Consider the following 21,845-nt stretch of genomic DNA (forward strand, 5'->3'; position numbering starts at 1 on the left):
CAAACGCTGTATTCTCGTTAGATTTTGTTTCTATGAATAAATGTGAAATATCAAATAAAATAAACATCACTGTGTTCTGTTCTGTTCTGTACTCACTCTCCATCTCTCTTCCTCCCTCCATCCTTCCTTTCCTTCTCGTCCGCCAACCTCTTCTCTGCGCTGCGCAGCGCAGGGAATCAATGGTTACCAAAGCCACCGACTCCGCCTCCAAACCTCAGGTATCATTTCATTTTTATGTTCCTTTTCCTCTAGCTGCTGCTGATTCTCCTTTTCTAATATATCTTTTTCTTCTTCTTTTTTTCGCACTGTATTTCGTGTGTTAACGTTATTTTAGAATTCATCTACGTAATAGTAACACTGCTGCATTTTGTATCTTGTTGTATTCTGATGCGCTGTAGTTTAACGTGTTCCTCTATGTACCAAATAGAACCATAATTGAGCTCACTTGTACTTGTAGGGCTTTAATCTCCAATTTAAGCTCATTATTTTGTTTCCAATCATTCGTTTCTCTGGAAAATGGCACGTGAATCCTCTGTGGGATCGCGTCGGAATTGAACTTCCCGTTCGTTATATGCATTTTTCTTTTCTTTTGTTTTTCAATTTCCGTAGCCAGAGCTGTTATTCACAGAGGTTGATGATTTTGTACTATTTTTTGTTTATTCTGAATGTTAATGTATCGTGTTCTGTGTAATTGGTTTATTTCTTTATTTAGTTGTATTATATAATGTTACAGAGTCAGCATGGAGAGCCAATGGAAGATACTAGTGGAACCTTGGCGAGCAAGATAGATCAGATGAGGAAGCAAATCCAGGAGGAGAGAATTATATCTGTCAAAGTAAGCTTTTAATTGAATGACTTGATTCATGGAAAGGGTCCACCAGCTTTGAGATGTTGTGTTTTACAAGTTACAGTCAAGTAATTTCTTTGTTCGTTCATTGTTGAGCGACCAAAGGTTTTATTTAATTGGAATTTCGGACCCCAGCTTTGTGGTTTCTTATTTGATTTTGTTTCCCTCAACTGTTATATGGAATTCTCTTGTTTTAACAGCTTGCTAGGTAGCTTGCAGCTAATATTGCTCATGTTTTTTGCAGGAAAAATTACAGAAGAATGGTGAGAATCTACAACATCAGATTTCAGCTATCTTGTCAGTTATCTCAAGTTGGGACTCATCACAGACCAAGGAAAACAGGGCCAGTGAAATGCTTTCTTCAAGAATTAACCAACCTCAGTCTAAGTACCTTTCTTTATTTCAACTTTTAGGAGAGAACAATCCTCATGGAATACCAGCACCAAGTATCAGGCTTCCATCCATTGAAAAAATACCAACATATACAACTTGGATGCATTTGGCCAGGTACATTTGAATTTTAGGCACCAAATATTAAACTCCTCTGAATATGTTCCCACTTCCCAGTATCCAAAATATACCAAAGTGAAAATACATGTTTCTGGAATTGTATTCTCTTTAAATGGTGATCTAGTTTAAGGAGGGTAGACATACATGTCTGCAAGTGAAGACATTGTTTCCACTGCTTAAACTTGTGACCCCCTAAATCACAGGTTGTAATTTTATTGTTACATCATGGCCGAATAAATAGAGAATTTCATCTTAAATCGTAATTGAGCAATCCATATGCATACTGCATTATGTTTTTTGTATTTTCTTCTAAATATCGCATAACACAGAAATGAGAAAATGAGTGAAGATCAGTCAATTATTGGTAGAAGACGCATCTATTATGAGAAACATGGAGGTGAAGCACTGATATGCAGTGACAGTGATGAAGAAGTAACAGAAAATGAGGGAGTTAAGCATGAATTTTCTGAGGGTGAAGACCGGCTTTTATGGTAAGTTAAAATGGAGATGCTTTACTTGCACGTAGAAGTTCTATTTATTTAAACAAAGACAAAATGCCAAGAAGACCAATGGATCCTGACAGCAGTATTTTGTCATTAGATATACTGGTCCTCATTTTTAACATATTTAATTTCTGAGTAAGATAGATACTTTGTTTCTCTATGGTTTTTTCTTGCTGCTGTTCAGGAAATAAGACTTGTATTGTGACCACACGATGTTCAAATTCAAATCTTTGTTCATAGTGCATTATTTTCTATTTTATTTTACTGTGCATGTTTCCATTCTCTAGTCTCTACAATTACAGTCTTTGACTCTTGAATTTATTTAGGATGGCATTTGAGGAACTTGGGCTAACTGATGAGGTATTGAATATTGTTAGCCAGTCTGTTCAGGGTACCAGCTTGGAAATTCAGGTAATCTAAAATATTGTGGACATTATTGTGTGCTATGCTTATTAATCATAATTTGGTATTGCAAACATAAGTTGCAGAACTGAGATTTATCTTGAGAAGACATATTTATGTATCAGGATAGGTATAAAGATCTCAAGGCAAAAAGTATGGGGAGGCAGAATCAGCATCATGAAGATTCTGGAGAATACAAACCTCACATTGGCATATGTTTGGAGAAAAGCCTGAGTGCTGCTTTAGATTCTTTTGATAACCTTTTCTGTCGCCGTTGCATAGTACATACCAACATACTAAAACATTATCCTTCTAACATTATTTGTTAATCATGTGGCATCTGATATGATATTAAAATAGTGCCTCTGCTTTCTGATTTCTTCCAGCAGCTGTTTGACTGTCCCCTGCATGGATGTTCTCAGCCTTTAATATATCCTGTAAGGAACAGTACTTATGTTTTCTTCAACTTCATGAGTGTTTGGTATACTTTTAGTTTTCATTTCATGTTTTGTCAAGGAATTAGTTGAAGAAACCAAAATTTTGTTTATTTTTATTTCATGATATCTTGAAAATAGAACATGGTAAAGAAAAATGATGGAAATCAGTGAAATACATCAATTAAAATGAAAATAGATATCAAACAGGATATGTTGTAAATGGTTGGCTCCAAAACTAAATTATATTGATGCTCTACTTCACAGAGTGAAAAGCAACCAGTTTGGTCTGAACCTGAAGGTGACCGGAAACCATGCAGTGACCAGTGTTATCTTCTGGTATTACACTTCTCCTTGTCTGAGAATTCGGTTATTATTATTATTTCGAAGCAGGGTGGGAAGAAAGTAAACCTTTTGCTTGCTTACAACATCAAATTCTATGAAAATGGTTCTCGTGAGATTATTTTTCACCCTGTTGGTATTATGTTCTGGACATATTCATTGTAGGAGGGATTAGTATGCTGTGAAGAAAATTGGCTGAATATGTGTGTTAAGTGGTTGTTTATTTCATTGACCGAAGTTACTTAATAATACATGCTTTCCACTTCACTTAGGATGAACTATTCTATATATGTGTATGGTTACAGAGTTGCACCTGATCTCATTTTACTTTCTTTCAGTTAAAGGATGTCAAGATGTTGTCGGAATGCTCGACTCCTGGGTCCTTGCAGGGTAAGATAACTGCAACAGAAGAAGCAGATGAGATATTGGCACCTTCCAGTGGAGAGGGGCCAAGTAATCAAAGTACTAAAGCTATCTCACAGGAAGAAAGACGTCTCACAGAAGATATTGGTTGTTGTGGAGATCTCAAATCTGATGTTCCTGTCCCAGAAATTATGGGGAAACGGAAGGTCAAAAATAAGTCAGACTCAGCATTACGTGATTCCATATTGCCTCCTGAAGATTCTCAGACTCAGAACTCTAGTAAAAAGATGAAGAAAATCTCAGATGATATAGTTACTGGAAGCAATGACCATAACAGTGACCTAAATTTGGATGCATGCAATGAAGAAAAACAGAGAGTTACTCATGCATCATCAGAAGTTTCTGTTGAACATACTTCTGGTAGCAGTGGCAATGTAAAACCTGACAAAGATTTTGTGGATAGGCAAAAAGATACCAAAAATGAGATTGAATTTAAGAATTTGTACAGTTCAATGGAAGCGCAAGTTGATGAGAAGCTAAGTTTTTCAGATTGGAAACCTCTAGAGAAAGAATTATATTTCAAGGGAGTAGAAATGTTTGGAAGAAACAGGTATGGAGCATTCTGCTTTTTTCATCACATAAACCATGGACCTGTTGGTTTAAGCATCATTCGAAGTGTATTGAATGCTTTTCTTTCCTTCACGGTACTGAACTATATTTCTTTTCTATAATGTTCCAAATATAATATTTGTACTTATAAATTAGTAAAATATTTTCGTTACTTGTGCACTGATTGTTTTTATTGAAATATGTTTTATGCTATTATAGTTGATAGTTACTTTTGAAGTTTGAATGCACTAAGCGGTTATTGTCTCCTGTTTGTTCGAGTAATAAAGCAACTTTTAAATATACCTGAATATAATAATTTTTATATTTTGTTGGAAACCATTATTTAAGTGTGTGCTCATGTACAATTCACTCTCTGCAGCTGCCTTATAGCACGGAACTTGCTTTCTGGCTTGAAGACTTGCAAGGAAGTAGCTACTTACATGTCATTTCCCCACACCTCCAGTAATGGACCAAGTTCAATCACGGACGAAAATGGAAAAATCACTGCAAATCGCACGGTGAGAATCACAGCCATTCATCCATACCACTCTGTTGTCTTCTGTCTCTTGTGTTCTTTCTTGTCTTACTGAACTATTTTGTCCATTTAAGGATTCAGCTTCTACACTAGAATCCAATTTTGCAATTTTTTGTTGTGATGAATTTAATTAGCACTACTTAGATGACAGTGAATTGTTTTTGAACCTGGGTTATGACGTAGGACCAAAAGATGTCATCAAGGTCACGGACGCTGCGGAAAAGGGGGAAAACAAGGAAATCTAAATATTCTTCTAAGTCTGCTGGCATCCCATTTGCTTGGAAAAGAATTGCTTCTGGGAAAAACCAATCTATCAAGCAGTATACCCCATGTGAATGTCAGACAATGTGCGGAAAGGATTGTCCTTGTCAGACTAATGAAACTTGCTGTGAAAAATATTGCGGGTATGTTTGTGCACATTCTCTACTAAGAAGGCAATAAATGCAGGATATTCCATATTACTCATTTCTTGTATCGCTTCGTTTGAATTTGGTTGTTGGCCTTAATCCATAGCCCAAATCCCCAAAGTTTCAAGGTTAATGATGGTGGTCTGGGTATATTATCAAATATGTTTATGTATATCTTTGAACTCAAAATAAGCAAGATATTGTGCTGTCCTGACAAGAGTATACTGTATACGTTCTATCAATAAAAAGCTTTCTATGGAAAGAAACTTTTATATGCCAGAGAAGGTTTCAAAATGCAGTTTTGACTTAAATTATGCACCAAATATTTGTTACAAATTATGTTCTAAACATGATAAAATTGCTTTTTCACCTCAGGTGTTCAGATATCTGCAAAAATAGATATAGAGGATGCCATTGTGCTAAGAGTCAGTGCAGAAGTCGACAATGCCCATGTTTTGCAGCTGGACGAGAATGTGACCCAGATGTGTGTCGAAACTGCTGGGTTAGGTAATGTCAAAATACAACTATTCTTATCCCCTAAACTTGATTTAATGTTGCCTCGTTTTCTTTTCTTTTATTAACTTTTCTTTTCCTTTTTTTTCATTCTGCTTGACAATTCTCAGATTTACACTTCCTCATAGAGACTACAGAGAAAGTCAAAAAAATTATTTTTGCCATCCACAATGCAGTACATCTATCATATTGCATTTTTTTTCTTCTCTTACCAGTTACCAACCCTTCTAAATTTTTCTTTTTGCTTTTGATCTAGTTCATGCCTGCTTTGAAGAGTCAAATTGCAACATTTTAATAATTTTTTCCATGCGATGCACACAAGTATCCTGTTTTCAGGAAATATTATTTTGTTTATGATAGTCAGGCAAAAGCATCACAAATTCAGCATTGGAGTAATGTTTTCCAATTATTAGTATTTAGTAGTTGTGCTTCAGATAAAAAAGGCACCCCCAATGTTTGATTATTGAGGATGACCAATGGGTATTTGTATATTATACCACATTAAAAACAAACGACCAAAGGGCTTAAACATGTAAGTTATAAGTGGCTTCGATTCATCTGAAATAAGTGTAAAGTGTGTCAACCCATTTAAGAAAGAATATGTACCAGTAGAACTGAGCTGTGCCTTTTTAAATGCCTTGAAATATAACACATTTCTTTGTACAGTTGCGGCGGTGGTTCACTAGGGGAGCCACCTCGACGTGGAGATGGTCATTGTGGAAATATGAGGATGCTTTTAAGGCAACGACAGAGGGTCAGTAATTTGTTTGCTTGATAAAATTTTTATGTTTCTATCATAAATAGAACCTTAACACACGTGTCTCATATTGTTTTCCTTATTTGCATCTCTGTCAGATTCTTTTGGCAAAGTCATCTCTTGTAGGATGGGGAGCCTTCATAAAGGTTGGCATACCAGTACTTGTTTGCTTTTTTTTTTTCAAAGGAATGTGATATTTTGTTTTCTCCTCACAAATTTATAATGCATTTCAGAACTCAGTTAACAAAAATGATTACCTAGGAGAATACACAGGCGAACTGATTTCTCATAAAGAAGCAGATAAGCGTGGGAAAATATATGATCGTGAAAACTCATCTTTCCTTTTTAACTTAAATGATCAGGCACGTTTCTCATATCAATCACCATTTTCTTGTAAACCATGGTGGTGTTCAGATAATTTCTCGTTTTACTATCCTTATGTTAGCTTTCATCATTCATCTCCACATCTCAGTGGAAGAATGTATCTATACCTTCAAAGTAATATTTTATGATCTCACACCACCTGTTTCTTCAGTTGGTACTCGATGCTTGTCGCAAGGGTGATAAGTTGAAATTCGCAAACCACTGGGAAAGCCCCAACTGCGTTGCAAAGGTCGGTCGAGAAACTCAACTTTTATGGAGATTTAAACTTGCCCTTTGGTTTCAGTCTTCAGATCATTATTATATTTTGTATTGTGTATGCGTTGTATAGGTAATGCTGGTTGCTGGTGATCATAGAGTTGGGATATTTGCCAACAAAAACATTAACGCTGGTGAGGAGCTCTTCTATGATTATTGCTATGAACCAGAACACAGGCCACCATGGGCGGTTCCTAAAGGTGAGGCTTCTAAGAGAGATGAATCTGCTGCTAATCAAGGCAGGGCAAAGAAAAACCAATCTCATTGATGTAGCAAGGTCAAGCATGTATCATAAACAATCGCAGCATCCTACGAGTCTATGGTAAATACCAAGGGCATCTTCCATAAGGAAACCAAACAAAGAATCACAGATTCAAATATGAATAAAATCAAAGATACTGACCAAAAAAGGACAAGTGATCAGCAATTGAAGTTTAATTTAGTAATTTTTTTAGGCTTATCAGTTTTCTAGATTTCAGCCTAGCAGAGTAAAGTTTGGTATAAAATTGTTGTAGGTATATGAAATTTTTCTATGCACTTTATCTTATTTTGCCAATTTTCGTGGTTAGTCAATATTTCCATTGATCAAAGCAGTTTTTTTTGTTTTCTATTTTTAGGAACGGGGGTGTTAACTTAATTCCCATTGTACTTGCTGCTACAGTTGATTACTTGGGAAAACCCTACCTACATTCCATATTTCCATCGGTTGGTAAATAAAATGTGAATTTACAATCATTTGCATTATATATATTTTTTCTATTCTTTTCTTTTGGCATGTAGAAATGACGAGATAAAGCTTTTTATACCAAAATAGAATAAAAATAATATCTAGACTTTTAACTCAATTGTTACAGAAATATTGGAAATGTTACCTTAAAAAACCTTTGAACTCAAAAACACCATTATTCATTACTCAAAATAAATAAATAAATAAGAAATTGATGGCACAACAACATTAGAAATTTCTCTTTGTTAATGCAAAGAATGAAGTGAACTACAGTTGGATTGTGGAAGAGAGGCCTACAACAGTTGGTCATAGCATGCCTCCTGAGGGGGAAGAAAAATCAAGAAAAGAATACAATTTGGTTTGATTTATCCTATAAACCAAAAAGTAGCAGATTGGAATATTTGACAAGCTATGTACAGCTGCAATGCAAAGGAACTTGGCAGTCTCAAGTCTAATGCATCTCATGTCATCTTGTTTGTAAATGAAAATATAAGAGCTCATTCCATGTGTCTGGTACCCCTGGAAGGCACCAATGGCTACAATCTTGTATGCTGCGAGTTTGAGTTTTTCTTCCATAGATTGATGGGTGACCATCTATTCTGTACTCTGACAAACCAGTTATGTTCAAAATTGTCACTGGAGTTTTCATCTGCTTTATTATCTCCTCTGTTATTAAGTTCTTCTCAGGATCTGTGCCACCTAAGGTTTCATTAAGAGGTTGTGTTGCTTCTGTGCAGTGTCCTCCAGAGTTCCAATTCCCTCCCCTGTGTTGCACATATCGAATTCGGATTAATAAGTAGCCCCGGCTCCGAGTATTTCGGATACTAAAACTGTTCTTGCACAATGGATTTGTCAGTTATCATAATAAGCATACCTGAAATGAGATGGTGCTGAACTCCTGAAGAATACTTTGGTTTTCCTTTGATTTATGTGCCTATCCACCCATGAGCCCCATGTTTTTAAAGCTTTCCTAAATGCCGTCGAAACGTCTAGCCGTGGATGTACTAGAGTTCCTTCCTGATAGTAGTTGATCCTGTCATATGACCACAAAAATTACAAATGTATTTCATAAAAAGAATAGATAATTCAGCTATGAAGTATGATTGTATAATGATCACTCATTTTTCCAAAACCGGCATGTTGTAAGAACAATAGAGATCATTCTTTCTCAGCAAGATTCAACTTTAGGCTATATACATTATCCTAGTTCTGGAGTTTAGACATTTTATTTCAACTACAAGTAATCATGTCAGGTTCTATACTTTTTTTGACAAAATTTTAACCTATGATATCAAGACCAACAATTCATAAATAAAGATAAAGGGTGGAGCTAACTACCCAGCCTTTGTTTTGTAATGTGACCACCAATGTGCGGTGTTGAAAACCAAAATATCAGCTCCTCTCCATCTAGATGAACCATGATCAATGGCGTCGAGTCGCAACGTCGGTCTCCGTTTCTGCCCTATCCTTGCCTTGCTTTCATGAACTAAGAAATGACTCGCATAGTATTCAACCGTGCATTGATAATCCTGCAAAGTTGAAAGTGCAAATATCTTATACTCCAGGCAATCCATTATGCAGCAACAAAAACAAAGTAAGGTATGCAGAATTACCAGAAACCTGAAACTATAGTTTCCCTTTTCTTTGGTAATTTTCCTTCCATGAGTTTCATACACTCTCTTTGGATCCTTGATAGCACTCAATAGCATGCACAGCATTGATTCCCATTGATTCCTATTAATCGAATCCCCCACGAAAACTAGTCGCTTCCCTCTAATCAACTCAAGCATTCTTGTTGCATTGAACCTTTGCAAGAAAATAACACAGTAGCTTATTGAAATGAACCATTTCCTCAGCAGAAAAAAATGAAGTGAAATTCTTAAGCTTAATCCCAATGTAACTAAAGTTGCTAGAAACGAAAAACAATAGAGAGTTAAAGATTGAATCTGACCGTACCTTGGAATATCACAGTCTTTGGGTTGCCATCTCCACTTCGAATAGTTTCTATCCAATCTTCCATTCCCCTCACAATCAAAACCTTCATCTATAAAAGGGCACGAATCTTTTCTATAAAGAGGGTAACTTTCATCAAAAGCCCAATACCCTTTTGTCAAATCACACCCTTTTGCTTTCTTCTGCTCAATCTTCTCAAAAATCGGAACTTTCACTCTCCCAGTAGAACCAGCAGCTACCTTCTCCTGTTCATTGCTTACCTTCCTTCCACTTGAAGCTTCATGTTCTTGCATTGCAGTGAAATTAACAGTTTGAGCACTAACATGGTGGCCTACACCTTCAGATTTGGATCCAAAAAGGCTATTGTTCTGGGTCCCAAAAGTTGGAAACTTCACACTTTCGACAGTGAAATTTTTGGTGGAGCCAGCCAAGAACTGAACAGGGAAAGATCGAAGACCCACATTAACAGTGTCACCTACATCCGCAGCAGCAGCAGAAGAAGAAGAAACGGTATTGAAGTGAAGATGGATAGTGGGTTGGTGAAGTGACGGGGTGGAGTTGGTGAGCCAAATGGTGAAGGTTGAGATGAAGAAGATGGAGGAGAAGATTATGAATGAGAAGACCAAAAGCCTTGTGGGTTTCAAGGAAAAGCTTCTCTGCCTCTCCATTGATGAAATCATGTGGATTCGGTGGGAAAGAAGTCAGAGGAAGCAGTTAATAGAATTTGGCAGTGTCATGTGTCCATGCACCATTTTTTATTTAGCTGAACTTTAAAGAAAATATATTCCAATAATAATAGCGACAGGTTGTTATGCGGGAAAAAAAATGTGGATAGAATAATAGAATATAGATAATAGACTTTGGCCTGTGATAACAGCAAAAGATTGAAGATATTCTGGGTATAATGAAAATTTGGGGGGAAGGGAAGGAGGAGGGGGGATACATTTTCACCTTTGGAAAAAAATCTTTTAAAATGAGAAAAATCATAAAGTAATAAAATAACATACTAATTATTATTAAATTTGTAATTTTTATTACGTATGAATTTATTATTTTAATTTAAAGCTGATTAAATTTTTATTTTTTCGTTTTACTAATTTACTCATGTTAAAAGAACTTGATCCATTTTTATTATTTTTTAACTCTCATGAATATTTAGGTTATATATAATTAGGATCTTACTTTGTTTGCTTATTTATTTATTTTTATTATCTGAATTATTTATAAATAAATTTAATTTTAATGTATTATATAAAATATTTTATATAATTATTTTATTATATTTATTATTTTAAATAATTATTTGTATAATTAATATAAAAAATTTATTTTTACCGATATAATATTATATAATTAGATGTATATATAAATTTTTCTACAGAATATTAAAATAATTATGTTTTCATTGTTATATATGTATAATCCTAAAGTAAGATGAGAACAACAAAGAGTTCCAAGTGACCCACTTACACACGTTAGTACGTTACCACTATTTTGCGGCCATCCAATAGAAAGTAGAAACGATTATCTTTTTTCATGCTTTTACAGGTTTGTTTTTTCATAACTTCAATCTAAATATCGATATTGAATTATTGATACAATATAATGATATATAGTTGAAATATTATTTTTATTGCAAACGTACGAAGGAGTTTAATTTTGCTATCATTATTTTTTCTTACTTTCTTTCTAAACGCTTTTTATTTTTAATATGGTGGGAGATGTGGGATGATACAGTATTATGGAGAATAGGGGTGCTTTCCCTGCGTATGGTACCAGGAAACTGAAATCGAACCGAGCGATTTAGAGCAAAAAATAAGGACGGTCCGATTAGAGGAGATCTAAAAAAAAATATTTTTTTAATAAAACTCGGAGGGTCCGATTTGATTTAAAAAAAAAAAAACCTAAAAACGGAGGGTCCGTTTTCATTAAAAGGAAAAATAAAAAAAAAAAACAAAAATTGAAAACGCAGGGTCCGTTTTCAGTTCAAAAAAAAACAAAAGGTGTAAACGGACGGTCCGATTTGATTTTAAATAAAAAAGAAAAAAACAAAAACTAATCGGACGGTCCGATTTGTGGTCAATGAATTTTTTAACAAAGAATTTAGACGGTCTGATTTTTCTCTGTCCCACACCTGTGTCTAACACCTATATACACCATAACCAAACACAACTCACACACTCCTCCAATATAAAAAAAATTAGCCCGTTAAATACTCCTGCCTCCCAATAAGCAGCTGACGTATTCGTTGACCTTATTCATCATGCATATGACTCAACAGTTGTACATTGTGATTAAAGAAATTTGCGTCTTGTCTGGTATTTTATGTTTATTAAATTGACTTAGAAAGCTTTTAGTTTTAATGTAATTTTTAATAAAAACAAAAAACATTATATGTACAAAAGACGTGGTTAATTTTTTTGGATATTGAATAAAAATGAGTGTAATCCTTTAATATTGAAAATGATGATGTTTTACAAAATTATGGGGGCTATAGAATTCGCAGAGTGCGAATTGTCATATTAATGTTTTTTTAATTTATAAAGATAATACACAGACTGCGTATTGTAAATACACAATCTGCGTATTGTCAGTACAATACGTGTTCTGCGTATTGTACTTACACAGAGCAGCGCCCCCATAACACTGTAAAATTCTATTTTTTACAACATTAACGTAAAACTCTCTCCACTCTTCCATATTAAAATAAAAAATCCCGTATTTAACACTGCAAGCTATCCAATCATTCGTTCATTTGGCTAAAAAAATTTAGATATGAAAGTAAGATGTGTGATATATTTTAAGAGAAATATTATTTATATATTAAAATTAGTTATTAATATATTTGTGTATAAATATATGTGTGATTTAATTTATTTTTAAGGTATATTTATATTTTAATATGTATTTTATATTAATAGTTAATTTTAGTGTACATGTAGCATAACTCATTTTAATATTGTACTTTTTTGATATTTTTTAAAATTATAAGAGGTACATAAATAGAACTATTTGTATTTAAAAAATTAAAAAAATTTGAGATATATAAATTCGAGGATCTGAATACACAAATTAAACAGTGCGATTTTTTTTCCTAAAAATTAGACAGTCCGATTTTTAAGACGATCAGATCTTTACTTTTTAAATTAAATTATTCCATATTTTAAAAAAATACCACAATAATTCACAATTAAAAAATATCATTATTAATTCAATATTAAAAATAAAAATATGTTCATTCATTGCTTTCTTTTACTATTTAGTATTTTCATGACATATTTTTTAAGTGGAATTGTCTTTAAATTTTCTTCTGCATTTGCCCGTAACCTGTAAGTATCAGCAATTTCTTAACCTTAATGATACGTTCTATATATGTATGATGTACCTAAAAAAAAATATTGGGCAACCAGTAATATTTTTTGATTTTTATTTTATATTTAAATTAATATAAATAAATTATTTTTTTTATATACACAGATTAAAAATTGAGACTTAGTATTGTATTTAATATTCATAAATTAAAATTAAAATTTTAGTCTAAAAACACAAAATTTTAATTTCTTAAATGCCTCCAAAAAAATAGAAGAGATTGAAATTTTTTTACTAAAATTTTAAATTCATCTCTCAATTTTTATATTTATTTTAAACTAAATATGATACTTAAATACAGGATGGAGCCACATAGTGAGGAAGAAGAACAATGGCTTTCTAATTTTAATTTTTTATATGTAAATTATATATAAATTTCAGTTTAATTTTATTTTAATTTTATTTTATTGTGTAAATATTTTAGTCCCTTTCTAATATTTTATCTAACTTCTTTCCGTCTTAAATATAACTTAGTACAGTGCATTTTACACCAAATATAATACAAAAACTTAATTTCGTCTCTATCTTCTAGTTTTTATCTATCAATCTCTATACTACCTAAAATCGCTTTTGTTTTTTTGGAGATTAAAACTAAAATTGATGGACTAAAATTAGTGTTATACTTAGTGATCGTAGACTAAAACTAAAATTTCAAATTAGGAGATACAAAAGTTTAGTTTATTTAATATCTTTAAAATATAGACACATAAAACTGAAATTAAAATTTTAATAATATTTTTTTATAAAAATATCTTTATTTTTTAATTAACAAAAATATTTAAATAATTTACTTATTTTAATTTTTATATTTATTTTAAATTAAACATGATATTAAAACATAATTAAGTGATATACACTTTATACCAAATACATCTCTCAATTTCATTCTCTTTTTCAAACACATCCGAAAAGTATTGAGTATTGACTCATAATATTCTCTTAAATTAAAATCTGCACTATATTTTACACGTGTGTTTTTTTTTTTTTTTTTCTGATGTTTGGTCTGAGCTTTAGCTAATTCAAATAACTTGGGCCAGTATTTTAGCTGAGATGAATGTGCTAGTTGGGCCTGCGGGAAATGAAACCAGAGCCCAAAATATATACAATGCCTCCCCATTATTCACTCTCTATTCTCTAACCGAAGAACAAACAACAACGAATTCGTGTGGGAAGGAACTTTCGCCTCTTTCTCTCTGCCTCGGGTAAATCTTCTCTTCTCACTACGATAACAGATCTTCGATTTCTATTTTACAACTATCGAAACTAGTTTCCAAATTCCAACTGACTATTGTGATATTTCATTCTGTTGATTTCTTCCATTTACGAGATTTTTTTTATTCTTTTTGCAAAATAAAATTAATAGCTATTTTTATTTTTGTAATCCCCTTCAATTTGAGATTGATCGTGTTAGTGTTGTTACTGGATATGCTAATTTTGTATTCAAAGTGATTACAAAGACCGTGATTGATAACTGTTTGTAGATTTGAGAAGGTTAAAGGAAATGGCTGGCCCTAGAATCGCTCATGCTACATTGAAAGGACCGAGTGTTGTGAAGGAGATTTGCATTGCGACAGTGCTGGGACTTGCTGCTGGCAGTGTTTGGAAGATGCATCACTGGAATGAACAGAGAAAAGTTAGGGCCTTTTATGATTTGCTTGAGAAAGGTGAGATTAGTGTTATTGCGCAAGAAGAGTGAGACTGTTCTTGTTTTGTGCCCAATGGGGTCTCCTTTTTTCCCCTTTCACTATTTTCAATTGGCTCTTGGAATTAAGATGAGCTGAATTTGTCTATCAGACTCAAAGAAATAAGTTTCTTGGACTGGAATTTTGATTTATATTATTGTTGCCTTTTAGAGTTTTCATCAAGTTTTTCTTTAGATAATAGATATACTCTTGTTGTCTGCATCAGGCTAAATGTTTTGATATTGCTTTTCATTTTGAAGTTTAATGTTATTAGTTTTTAGGGGTGTTCTTTCACCTGACATAAAATAAATTCTTTCTAGAATTAAATCATGAATGAATTTGTCGAGGATTCATAAAAGCTACATAAATACACAATAGCCGATGTGTTTCTCTTAAACTGCGCACTTACCAAGAATAGAAAGCGAAGGACTTTAATCTAAATTCGCCATTCTAAACACGTAGCTATGTTGAAATGTCATCTTTATTTTTATGTGGTGATGATAATTAAAATGTTAATACTTTTTATTTTTATGTTAAATTATTTAACAGTTTTTAGATATCACAATGGTCATCTTTTAGTATACTTGCAGTAGCAGCGACATTCGATAGAATTCATGAAATTTATGTTATGCCAAAACAACATATTGTGTTGGAAAGCAAGGCATCAACTTTCATTTTCCACCATTATAAATAATAAAACGAGTTGGTGCATGATTAATTCAAGTCACTAAACCCCAAAAGGCCTCAATTCAATATCCAGTTGTGAGAATGGATTATTAGGTTAAATTTTTTCAAAATTTGACATGATTTGGCAATCATCATAAACCTCGTAGATGTGCCGTGAAAAATGAACAGTGGCAGATGCAATGAAAAGAATCACAACTCCAAAACCAAGGCAGCAAGAAGGGTTCAGCTGCATTGGATCAATTAAATGGTTTGGTTTGTACAATGCTTATTCCTCTTACATTCAAATTGCCTTGCCAAATGCAAAATTAATTGGCAAAGCAGCTAATTATCATTCTGAAAACAAGCAATATATGAGACATCCCGGTGAATCCATCTAGATATGAATTGGCAAGTGCCACGACCAGAAATACTGTGGAAGGTTGTTAAGGACATGACATGGTGGGTGTAGTGTCCCACACTCGAATAACGATGATCCTTGTCAATTTCATCGTATCCTCCACTCCAGCCCCAGGCATGTTACTGTTCTATATTCCACGTGCATCTTTTGGGTGCTTCTATTTTGATCCTTGGCGGGCCAAAGTTCTGAGAATTCTTCTGCATCATTAAAAGCACAACGTATTTAAGATTTAATGTGAGATTTCTCATAATTTCAATTTCACAAGTTTAAACAACAAATGTTATTGCCTTAAATTCTTTGGATGCTAAGGGTTACGAGGTAGGTAGCAAGTATACGGACAGCCTGGACTAGAGTGTTCTGTTTGCAAAAATACCATTATAAAGAAGTAACTAAATCCAGTAAAAAGTGCTTTGTTTGGATTAAAATATGAAGGGTGAAGAGGTTACCACAAGGATGACCTTGGCAGAGAATGAACTTCATCATACTCAATATCAGACTCCTCTTTACTGCCACCTCCACTGGTAGCAACAACTTTCTTTTCAGCATCTGTAGTTTCTATACTTTCTTTCTCTTTGACTGAATCTGAGCCTGCATCAGAACTGCTTGATACACAGTATTTGTACAGCCATCTGTCTGTTTCCCATAGAACATGCATTATGCTCTCTCTGGCGGTATAACCATGGCTCTCATAAGGCAGAATCACCAGTCGACAAAGAGCCCCATGACCCTTCAGAGCGGTGAAGAATCTGTCTGACTGCAGTGCAGGACAAAGGACAGAAGCATCAGGTAAATAATCGGGTAAAGTATAGTTCCAAGGGGATTGTCTCTTCCAAGGTACTACAAAAGCCAATTAACTAATGGCAATTTGTGAGAATAAATGAGTTGCAAATCTCTCTTACCTGCATGGTTAATGTTCCAGAATTATTATCCTCTTCCCCATGTATAAGCAAGATCGGCTTCTTAATTTTATTAGCTGACATGAAAGGACTCATCTCTACATAAGTATTGGTGGCCTCCCAAAGAGTTCTATCTTCATTCTACAACAAATTGGAATATAAGGAGTAAAGCCTTCACCTTCAAAAAGAGTCTCATAAATAAGCTAACATGTACAACGTGGTATTACGAGAAGGCTATGAAAGAAAATTAAAAGGAACTGTGCAACAAAAAGAACAAAGTTTTTATGGTAAATAGTAGCCATTGGAAGTAAAAGCCAAGGTATTTTAGGCAGAACCTGAAATCCAAAGGGAGTAAGTGTTCTGTTGTAAGCACCAGAGCGAGCAATTCCACAACAGAAAAGATGAGGTGCATGTGCCAGGAGGTTGGCAGTCATGAATGCTCCGTAGGAATGTCCACCAACAGCTATTTTCTTTGGATGAGCAACCTAGATGCGACAAGACAAAAAATAATTGATAATTAATCGTATTTCAATTGAATTGGTAAATTAATGCACCGTACCCAGTAAAAATAAAGCTTACCCCACGCCGAATAACTTCCTCTACAGCAGCTTCTGCACTTGCAACTAATTGTTCCACATACCTGGTTGATAAAAATTTAGCATATAATCAGCTATGATCTAAGGCTTTATGAGGCAAGTTAAAGAAGAAACTCACAACAGAACCCAAAGCTATTCAGATATTTGATTTGAAGATAAATGATAATGAAGAGAAGATCACTCGGGGTGCATAAGAACAATTGAGTAGCAGTAAACATATGGTAATGATCCCACAACTACAACAATATCATTATCTATTTACCTATCATTTGCCTCCTCATCGCCCTCACCAATAATAGGAATAGTAGGTCCTGATAGAATTGCAAATCTGCATCATTTCACCCACCAAAGAACAGTTCAGCTTAGTTGACATATAGAATATATTTTTGAATGGAGATCGAAGCAACTGCGAAAGAGGTGCTAAACCAGAAATGGTAAAACACAAAAAAGACTCAGTAAAAGAAACTCATACCCTCTAGCCAACCAAAGAAGGGCTGATGTGGGACCTATCCCAGGAAATTCATTTGGAGAACCACGAACCTGCCCAGCAGCTTCTTTGCTCTTAAATTCTCCAGGGTAAGACCAAACCAGACATGGCAAAGGGCCATCTGTTGATGGATTGTAACCCGGTGGCAGGTATAAGGTAGCAGTGAGTTGAACCCCATCTTTCCTTTGATACCTGATCATCTCTTTCTGCAATGATTCAAGTTGAGGATATGGATGAGGGAAGCTTGTAATCTGAACTAATTTTTTATCTGGCCATCTGACAAAGTGATACTGGGTGTTTTCGGTTTTTGACTCTTTTGAAATCAGAATTTTCAGTAGATCTAAATGTAGATCCCCTTCTTCTTGATCAGACATCAAAGCAACGACAGTTTCATAGTATCTCTCCTTATCACTCTCCCATATCCGTTCCTTTTTACCGCTATTTCTGTAACATTTTGTTCAAGCCACCTTAGCATCAATGAGAATGTGTGACAGCTATAGGAGGCAAGTAGTTCAAGACACTTACATGTCAAATAGATCAAGGAATGGAATGTTCCCTTCTGGTGTAGCACCACTTCCATTCAGTATAATATATCTACCTTCATCATTTTCCTTCTTTATCCTGGCAATAACATATGTCCCAGCCTGAGTTCTCCGCAGCATGGGAGATCCAGGATCAGAGTAGACGTCTTCTGATGATCGATCAAAGAGAATTCGTGGAGCCACGTCCTCAGCTCCAGGAGATATTACCCATGTTCTTATTCGCCGTGTTTTATACCAAGACTCGTATACCAAAGCCAATGAATCATCACACCAAGAAATCCCTCTGTAGATATGGAAAAATCGGGAACACCAATGATCAACCAAGACTTTAAGTTGACTTTATGATAGTTTAGAAGATATTAGTAGCATGAAATTGATATTGTCCAATTCAGAAAAAAGGAAAGAAAAGAAAAGAAAAATCAATAATCGGGGGACAAAATAAGAGTTCAACAGAAATGGTAAAAAAAATTCTTAAAATTACTATAGATGATCATAGCATTAAAATTAATATAAAGAGATAAGACTGATGTATGACAATAACTTGAATCCATACCCATAACGGAGATCAAGCTTGTGTAGAATAGCTGGTTGTTCACCGTCTAATGGTTCAGCAGGCTCTGTATAAATTATATCACGAGGAGAAACTTCCACCTTTGCATCGCCTCCATCTTGAGTTTCTACCCTAGAACATCAAATGAGAGTAATTTTAATAGATAGTGACATTTCTACCAAAAAGAAAAGAAAAAGATTATCCATATATGGTGAGAAGACCAAAAGCTATCCATATAATAATAATAATAATAATAATAATAATAATAATAATAATAATAATAATAATAATAATAATAATAACAATAACAATAATAATTATACAAGTCACAAAACAACCATATTTAATCATACATTGATCATCAACATGAATTCTTCAGTAAAAAGGGGGGCATAAAACTATTCACCTATGTTTCAAATGACTGAACAAAATCTTCCATGATCACAGGCTTTCAAATATAGATGAAACAATTTGGATGTGTGTGCTTATGTTCTATCTCTCAACAGTAATGAAAGAATTTAAGAACTTGTCAGAAGTAAGTTTTTAAAAACTTGAAATTATTGAGATAAAACAGCAGAACAATTATAGTGTAATTTCTAATCAATAAGGGAGTGTGTGAGCACATATGCCTGTCTGTGTTTGTTTTGTATGCTTAATTTACTTATCGTAATTTATAATGTCCCTAGTGCACACCCCACATCAGTAAATGATCTATACCAGTAAAGTGAAGATGGTTTGTCAGATCTCCAATTAATGGAACGCTTCCCTCTTCGCACACTATTGAATGCAATAGGAATGTCCTCTGCAAGGGGCAAGTCACAAAGCTCCCGCACTAACTTCCCATCAGCTCTCCATAACTCTACCTTCTTTGGAAATCTTCCACAAGGCACAGTAAAAGAGTATGGCCTGTGAATCGAACTAATCAAAACATACTTGTGATCCGGGGAAGGATCCATAGAAGTATAAACAGCGGGGGGACCAATTTCCTTTGTTGCACCATCCAAAGAAGCTAAAACAAGCTGTGATCTGGCATAGTAGTCAAACAAATCTTCATCATATTCATCCTTCAGCAAATCCTGGAATGTTCTTACTTGAATAATGTTTTTCTCCTCATTAGATTGAATTTTGGGGCCACTGGGAACCAAAGGTTTTTTTGGCAAAGCCCCACGAGATAGTGGAATAGTGCAAACTAACAATGAAAAGTTATCTACCCAAACATAATTTTCAAATACTGCATTCAAGTGTATATCAGGTGACTGAAACAAAGGCCTAGCCATCCCTGTTTCCACATCTGCAATCCATACTGTAAATTTACTGCTATCACCGTCCTCTTGATTCACACGAATGCTAAAAGATAAATGACGGCCATCTGGAGACCAAGTAACAAAATTTATCTTTGCACCCTCAGGTAAACCATGAACTTCAGTCTCTGGGCCTAGTGTATCATCCGGAAGAATCCGATGGATCCCTATACCAGTGTAAAAAGACATACGACTCCTACAATTACTTTTTCCATCAATACGTACACCAGCCAACTTCTCCTCCGGTCTTGCTAATTCTGAGAGTGGAGGTAAGGCTCTTCGCTTCAGAAAAAGAATTTTATCTCTAAGTGGAGAAAATGACAATGAAGGAACTGGTGGTGCATCGACAATGTCCTTGATCTCAGGTGGAGGAACACGATACCCCGCTCCTAAGCTTGAGTCATCTAACATAAATTAATCACAACAACTGTCATCAGCTGTAAACATGTATGAGGATATGGATTTGTCAACTATATTCTATTCCAAGCCAAACCTCAATAATAGATGGACAAATTATCATATAACTGAAAATGAAGTTAATCTCTTCAGTAGCTCAGTTCTGGTGCTCAATCTTTCAATAGTTCAAATCGTAAGCATTGACAAAGAAAAACTCCACATAATCGGATCAAACTAAAACTCTGACTAGCTGCCAAATATTTCAACAATTTAAGTAGCTGTTTAAGATTTTACAAAACTACACGCGTTCACTCATATTGCACCACACTGGAACGCATCAAAGCTAAGATAATATTAGGAATCTCAGTTACAGAGAAAAAGAATTTATAACAATGACAAAATCAGAAAGATAATCAAAGCGAACTAATACTTCACGAAATTAAAAAGATCGTAATCATCAATTCACGAAAGGAAAACAAACAAACAAACAAGAACAATCAGCAAGTGAGATTCGCAATAATATAGTTTGAGCTGAGTTGGAGTAACAAAAAAGAGTAGAATAGAGAAATCTTAAAGCTGGCTAACCTTCGTAATCAGCGAAAGTAGTGATTGCAGCAGAGGAAGAAACGGTGCCGTTAGAGGCAGCAGCGGCACTGTCTTCAGCAGGAAGAGCAGTGATAGGCGCTAAATTGCGGGGGCGGGAAGTGACCATGGAAGGGAGAGAGAATCTGTGAGTGTGGCGGAGGGAGAGGCGAGGGAGTGGAGGGGAGAGAGAGGAAGGAAGAGAAGAAGGGAGCGATAATGGCGAGAAATGGAGGAGAGATAAACGATGGTACACTTTGTGAAGTCGCAACATCTCATTGACCGATAATATGATTCGATAAACTGATAAACGGAATAAAAATTCCTTGATATTTTCTCTCTCTCTCTTCCACTGTGCTTAGTAGCTTACTAGCTAGCTTCGGCGTAACTGGCACTTGCCACTTGCCAGGTGAAACATAAAAGAATAAACATTTTTTCCGTGTAATTATCAAAACTAATTATTTGCATAATATTTTTTTTGAAAAAATGAACACACTCTTACCCTATTTTGTCGTGTATTCTTTGCAAATTGGTTCATACTTTTCATCTTTCTAATCATTTTGAGAGGATACAAATATTATATTAATATGTTAAATACTTATTTTAATCTTTTATATTAAAATTATAATAATTTTATTGTGATGAATCAAGTCCTTTTTATTTAGATATTTTAGAAAGGAATGAAATAGAAAGGAAAGAAAGGAAATGAAAGAAATTGAGTGGATTTTTATTTTCTTTAAATGTGTTTGGTTGGAAGGAAAATAAGAAGGAAAAAAATGTTATAAAAAGACAATTTTATCCATATATTATAATATATAT

The 21,845-nt window shown here is 34.3% G+C and overlaps 4 protein-coding genes across 9 annotated transcripts; 2 read left to right on the forward strand and 2 right to left on the reverse strand.

The window, feature by feature from the left end:
* LOC130932711 (histone-lysine N-methyltransferase EZA1-like) lies at positions 1 to 7,651 on the forward strand. 4 transcript variants are annotated; one of them, XR_009067519.1, is made up of 18 exons: positions 1 to 218; positions 734 to 835; positions 1,092 to 1,354; positions 1,687 to 1,848; positions 2,187 to 2,271; positions 2,388 to 2,543; positions 2,649 to 2,699; positions 2,964 to 3,035; positions 3,377 to 4,011; positions 4,390 to 4,528; positions 4,729 to 4,949; positions 5,328 to 5,459; positions 6,132 to 6,219; positions 6,321 to 6,368; positions 6,456 to 6,584; positions 6,758 to 6,835; positions 6,935 to 7,183; positions 7,479 to 7,651. XR_009067519.1 is itself a non-coding variant. In XM_057862114.1 (17 exons), the coding sequence occupies exons 1-17, from the start codon at positions 33 to 35 to the stop codon at positions 7,127 to 7,129; spliced, it is 2,733 nt and encodes a 910-aa protein (XP_057718097.1). In that variant the 5' UTR covers positions 1 to 32; the 3' UTR covers positions 7,130 to 7,603. The 4 variants fall into 4 exon arrangements, 3 of the variants coding, with proteins under 3 accessions (XP_057718097.1, XP_057718095.1, XP_057718096.1); XM_057862114.1 differs by having other exon boundaries at positions 4,738 to 4,949; positions 6,935 to 7,603; XM_057862112.1 differs by having other exon boundaries at positions 6,935 to 7,602.
* Positions 7,652 to 7,809: 158 nt separating this feature from the next.
* On the reverse strand, positions 7,810 to 10,336 carry LOC130935906 (protein trichome birefringence-like 6). Its single transcript, XM_057865825.1, has 5 exons — positions 9,545 to 10,336; positions 9,202 to 9,394; positions 8,927 to 9,117; positions 8,463 to 8,621; positions 7,810 to 8,352 (listed from the first exon to the last, which is right to left on the reverse strand). Exons 1-5 carry the CDS (start codon positions 10,219 to 10,221, stop codon positions 8,055 to 8,057), a joined length of 1,518 nt encoding a protein of 505 aa, XP_057721808.1. The 5' UTR covers positions 10,222 to 10,336; the 3' UTR covers positions 7,810 to 8,054.
* Positions 10,337 to 14,393: 4,057 nt separating this feature from the next.
* Positions 14,394 to 14,769, forward strand: LOC130932563 (cytochrome c oxidase subunit 5C-like). The gene has a single exon (XM_057861908.1). It carries the CDS (start codon positions 14,412 to 14,414, stop codon positions 14,604 to 14,606), a length of 195 nt encoding a protein of 64 aa, XP_057717891.1. The 5' UTR covers positions 14,394 to 14,411; the 3' UTR covers positions 14,607 to 14,769.
* A 685-nt stretch (positions 14,770 to 15,454) lies between these two features.
* LOC130932561 (probable glutamyl endopeptidase, chloroplastic) lies at positions 15,455 to 21,335 on the reverse strand. Of its 3 annotated transcripts, XR_009067487.1 has the most exons (12): positions 21,030 to 21,335; positions 19,465 to 20,452; positions 18,751 to 18,879; positions 18,181 to 18,480; positions 17,641 to 18,099; positions 17,431 to 17,496; positions 17,152 to 17,212; positions 16,908 to 17,057; positions 16,576 to 16,713; positions 16,123 to 16,430; positions 15,964 to 16,033; positions 15,455 to 15,873 (listed from the first exon to the last, which is right to left on the reverse strand). XR_009067487.1 is itself a non-coding variant. In XM_057861907.1 (11 exons), coding segments are annotated over exons 1-11 (2,871 nt in total). In that variant the 5' UTR covers positions 21,301 to 21,335; the 3' UTR covers positions 15,455 to 15,869. The 3 variants fall into 3 exon arrangements, 2 of the variants coding, with proteins under 2 accessions (XP_057717890.1, XP_057717889.1); XM_057861907.1 differs by lacking the exon at positions 15,964 to 16,033 and having other exon boundaries at positions 15,455 to 15,870; XM_057861906.1 differs by lacking the exon at positions 15,964 to 16,033 and having other exon boundaries at positions 21,030 to 21,330.
* Between the last annotated feature and the right edge of the window lie 510 nt (positions 21,336 to 21,845).

Source organism: Arachis stenosperma, chromosome 6 (genome assembly GCF_014773155.1).
Source record: "Arachis stenosperma cultivar V10309 chromosome 6, arast.V10309.gnm1.PFL2, whole genome shotgun sequence".
NCBI classification, from domain to species: domain Eukaryota; kingdom Viridiplantae; phylum Streptophyta; class Magnoliopsida; order Fabales; family Fabaceae; genus Arachis; species Arachis stenosperma.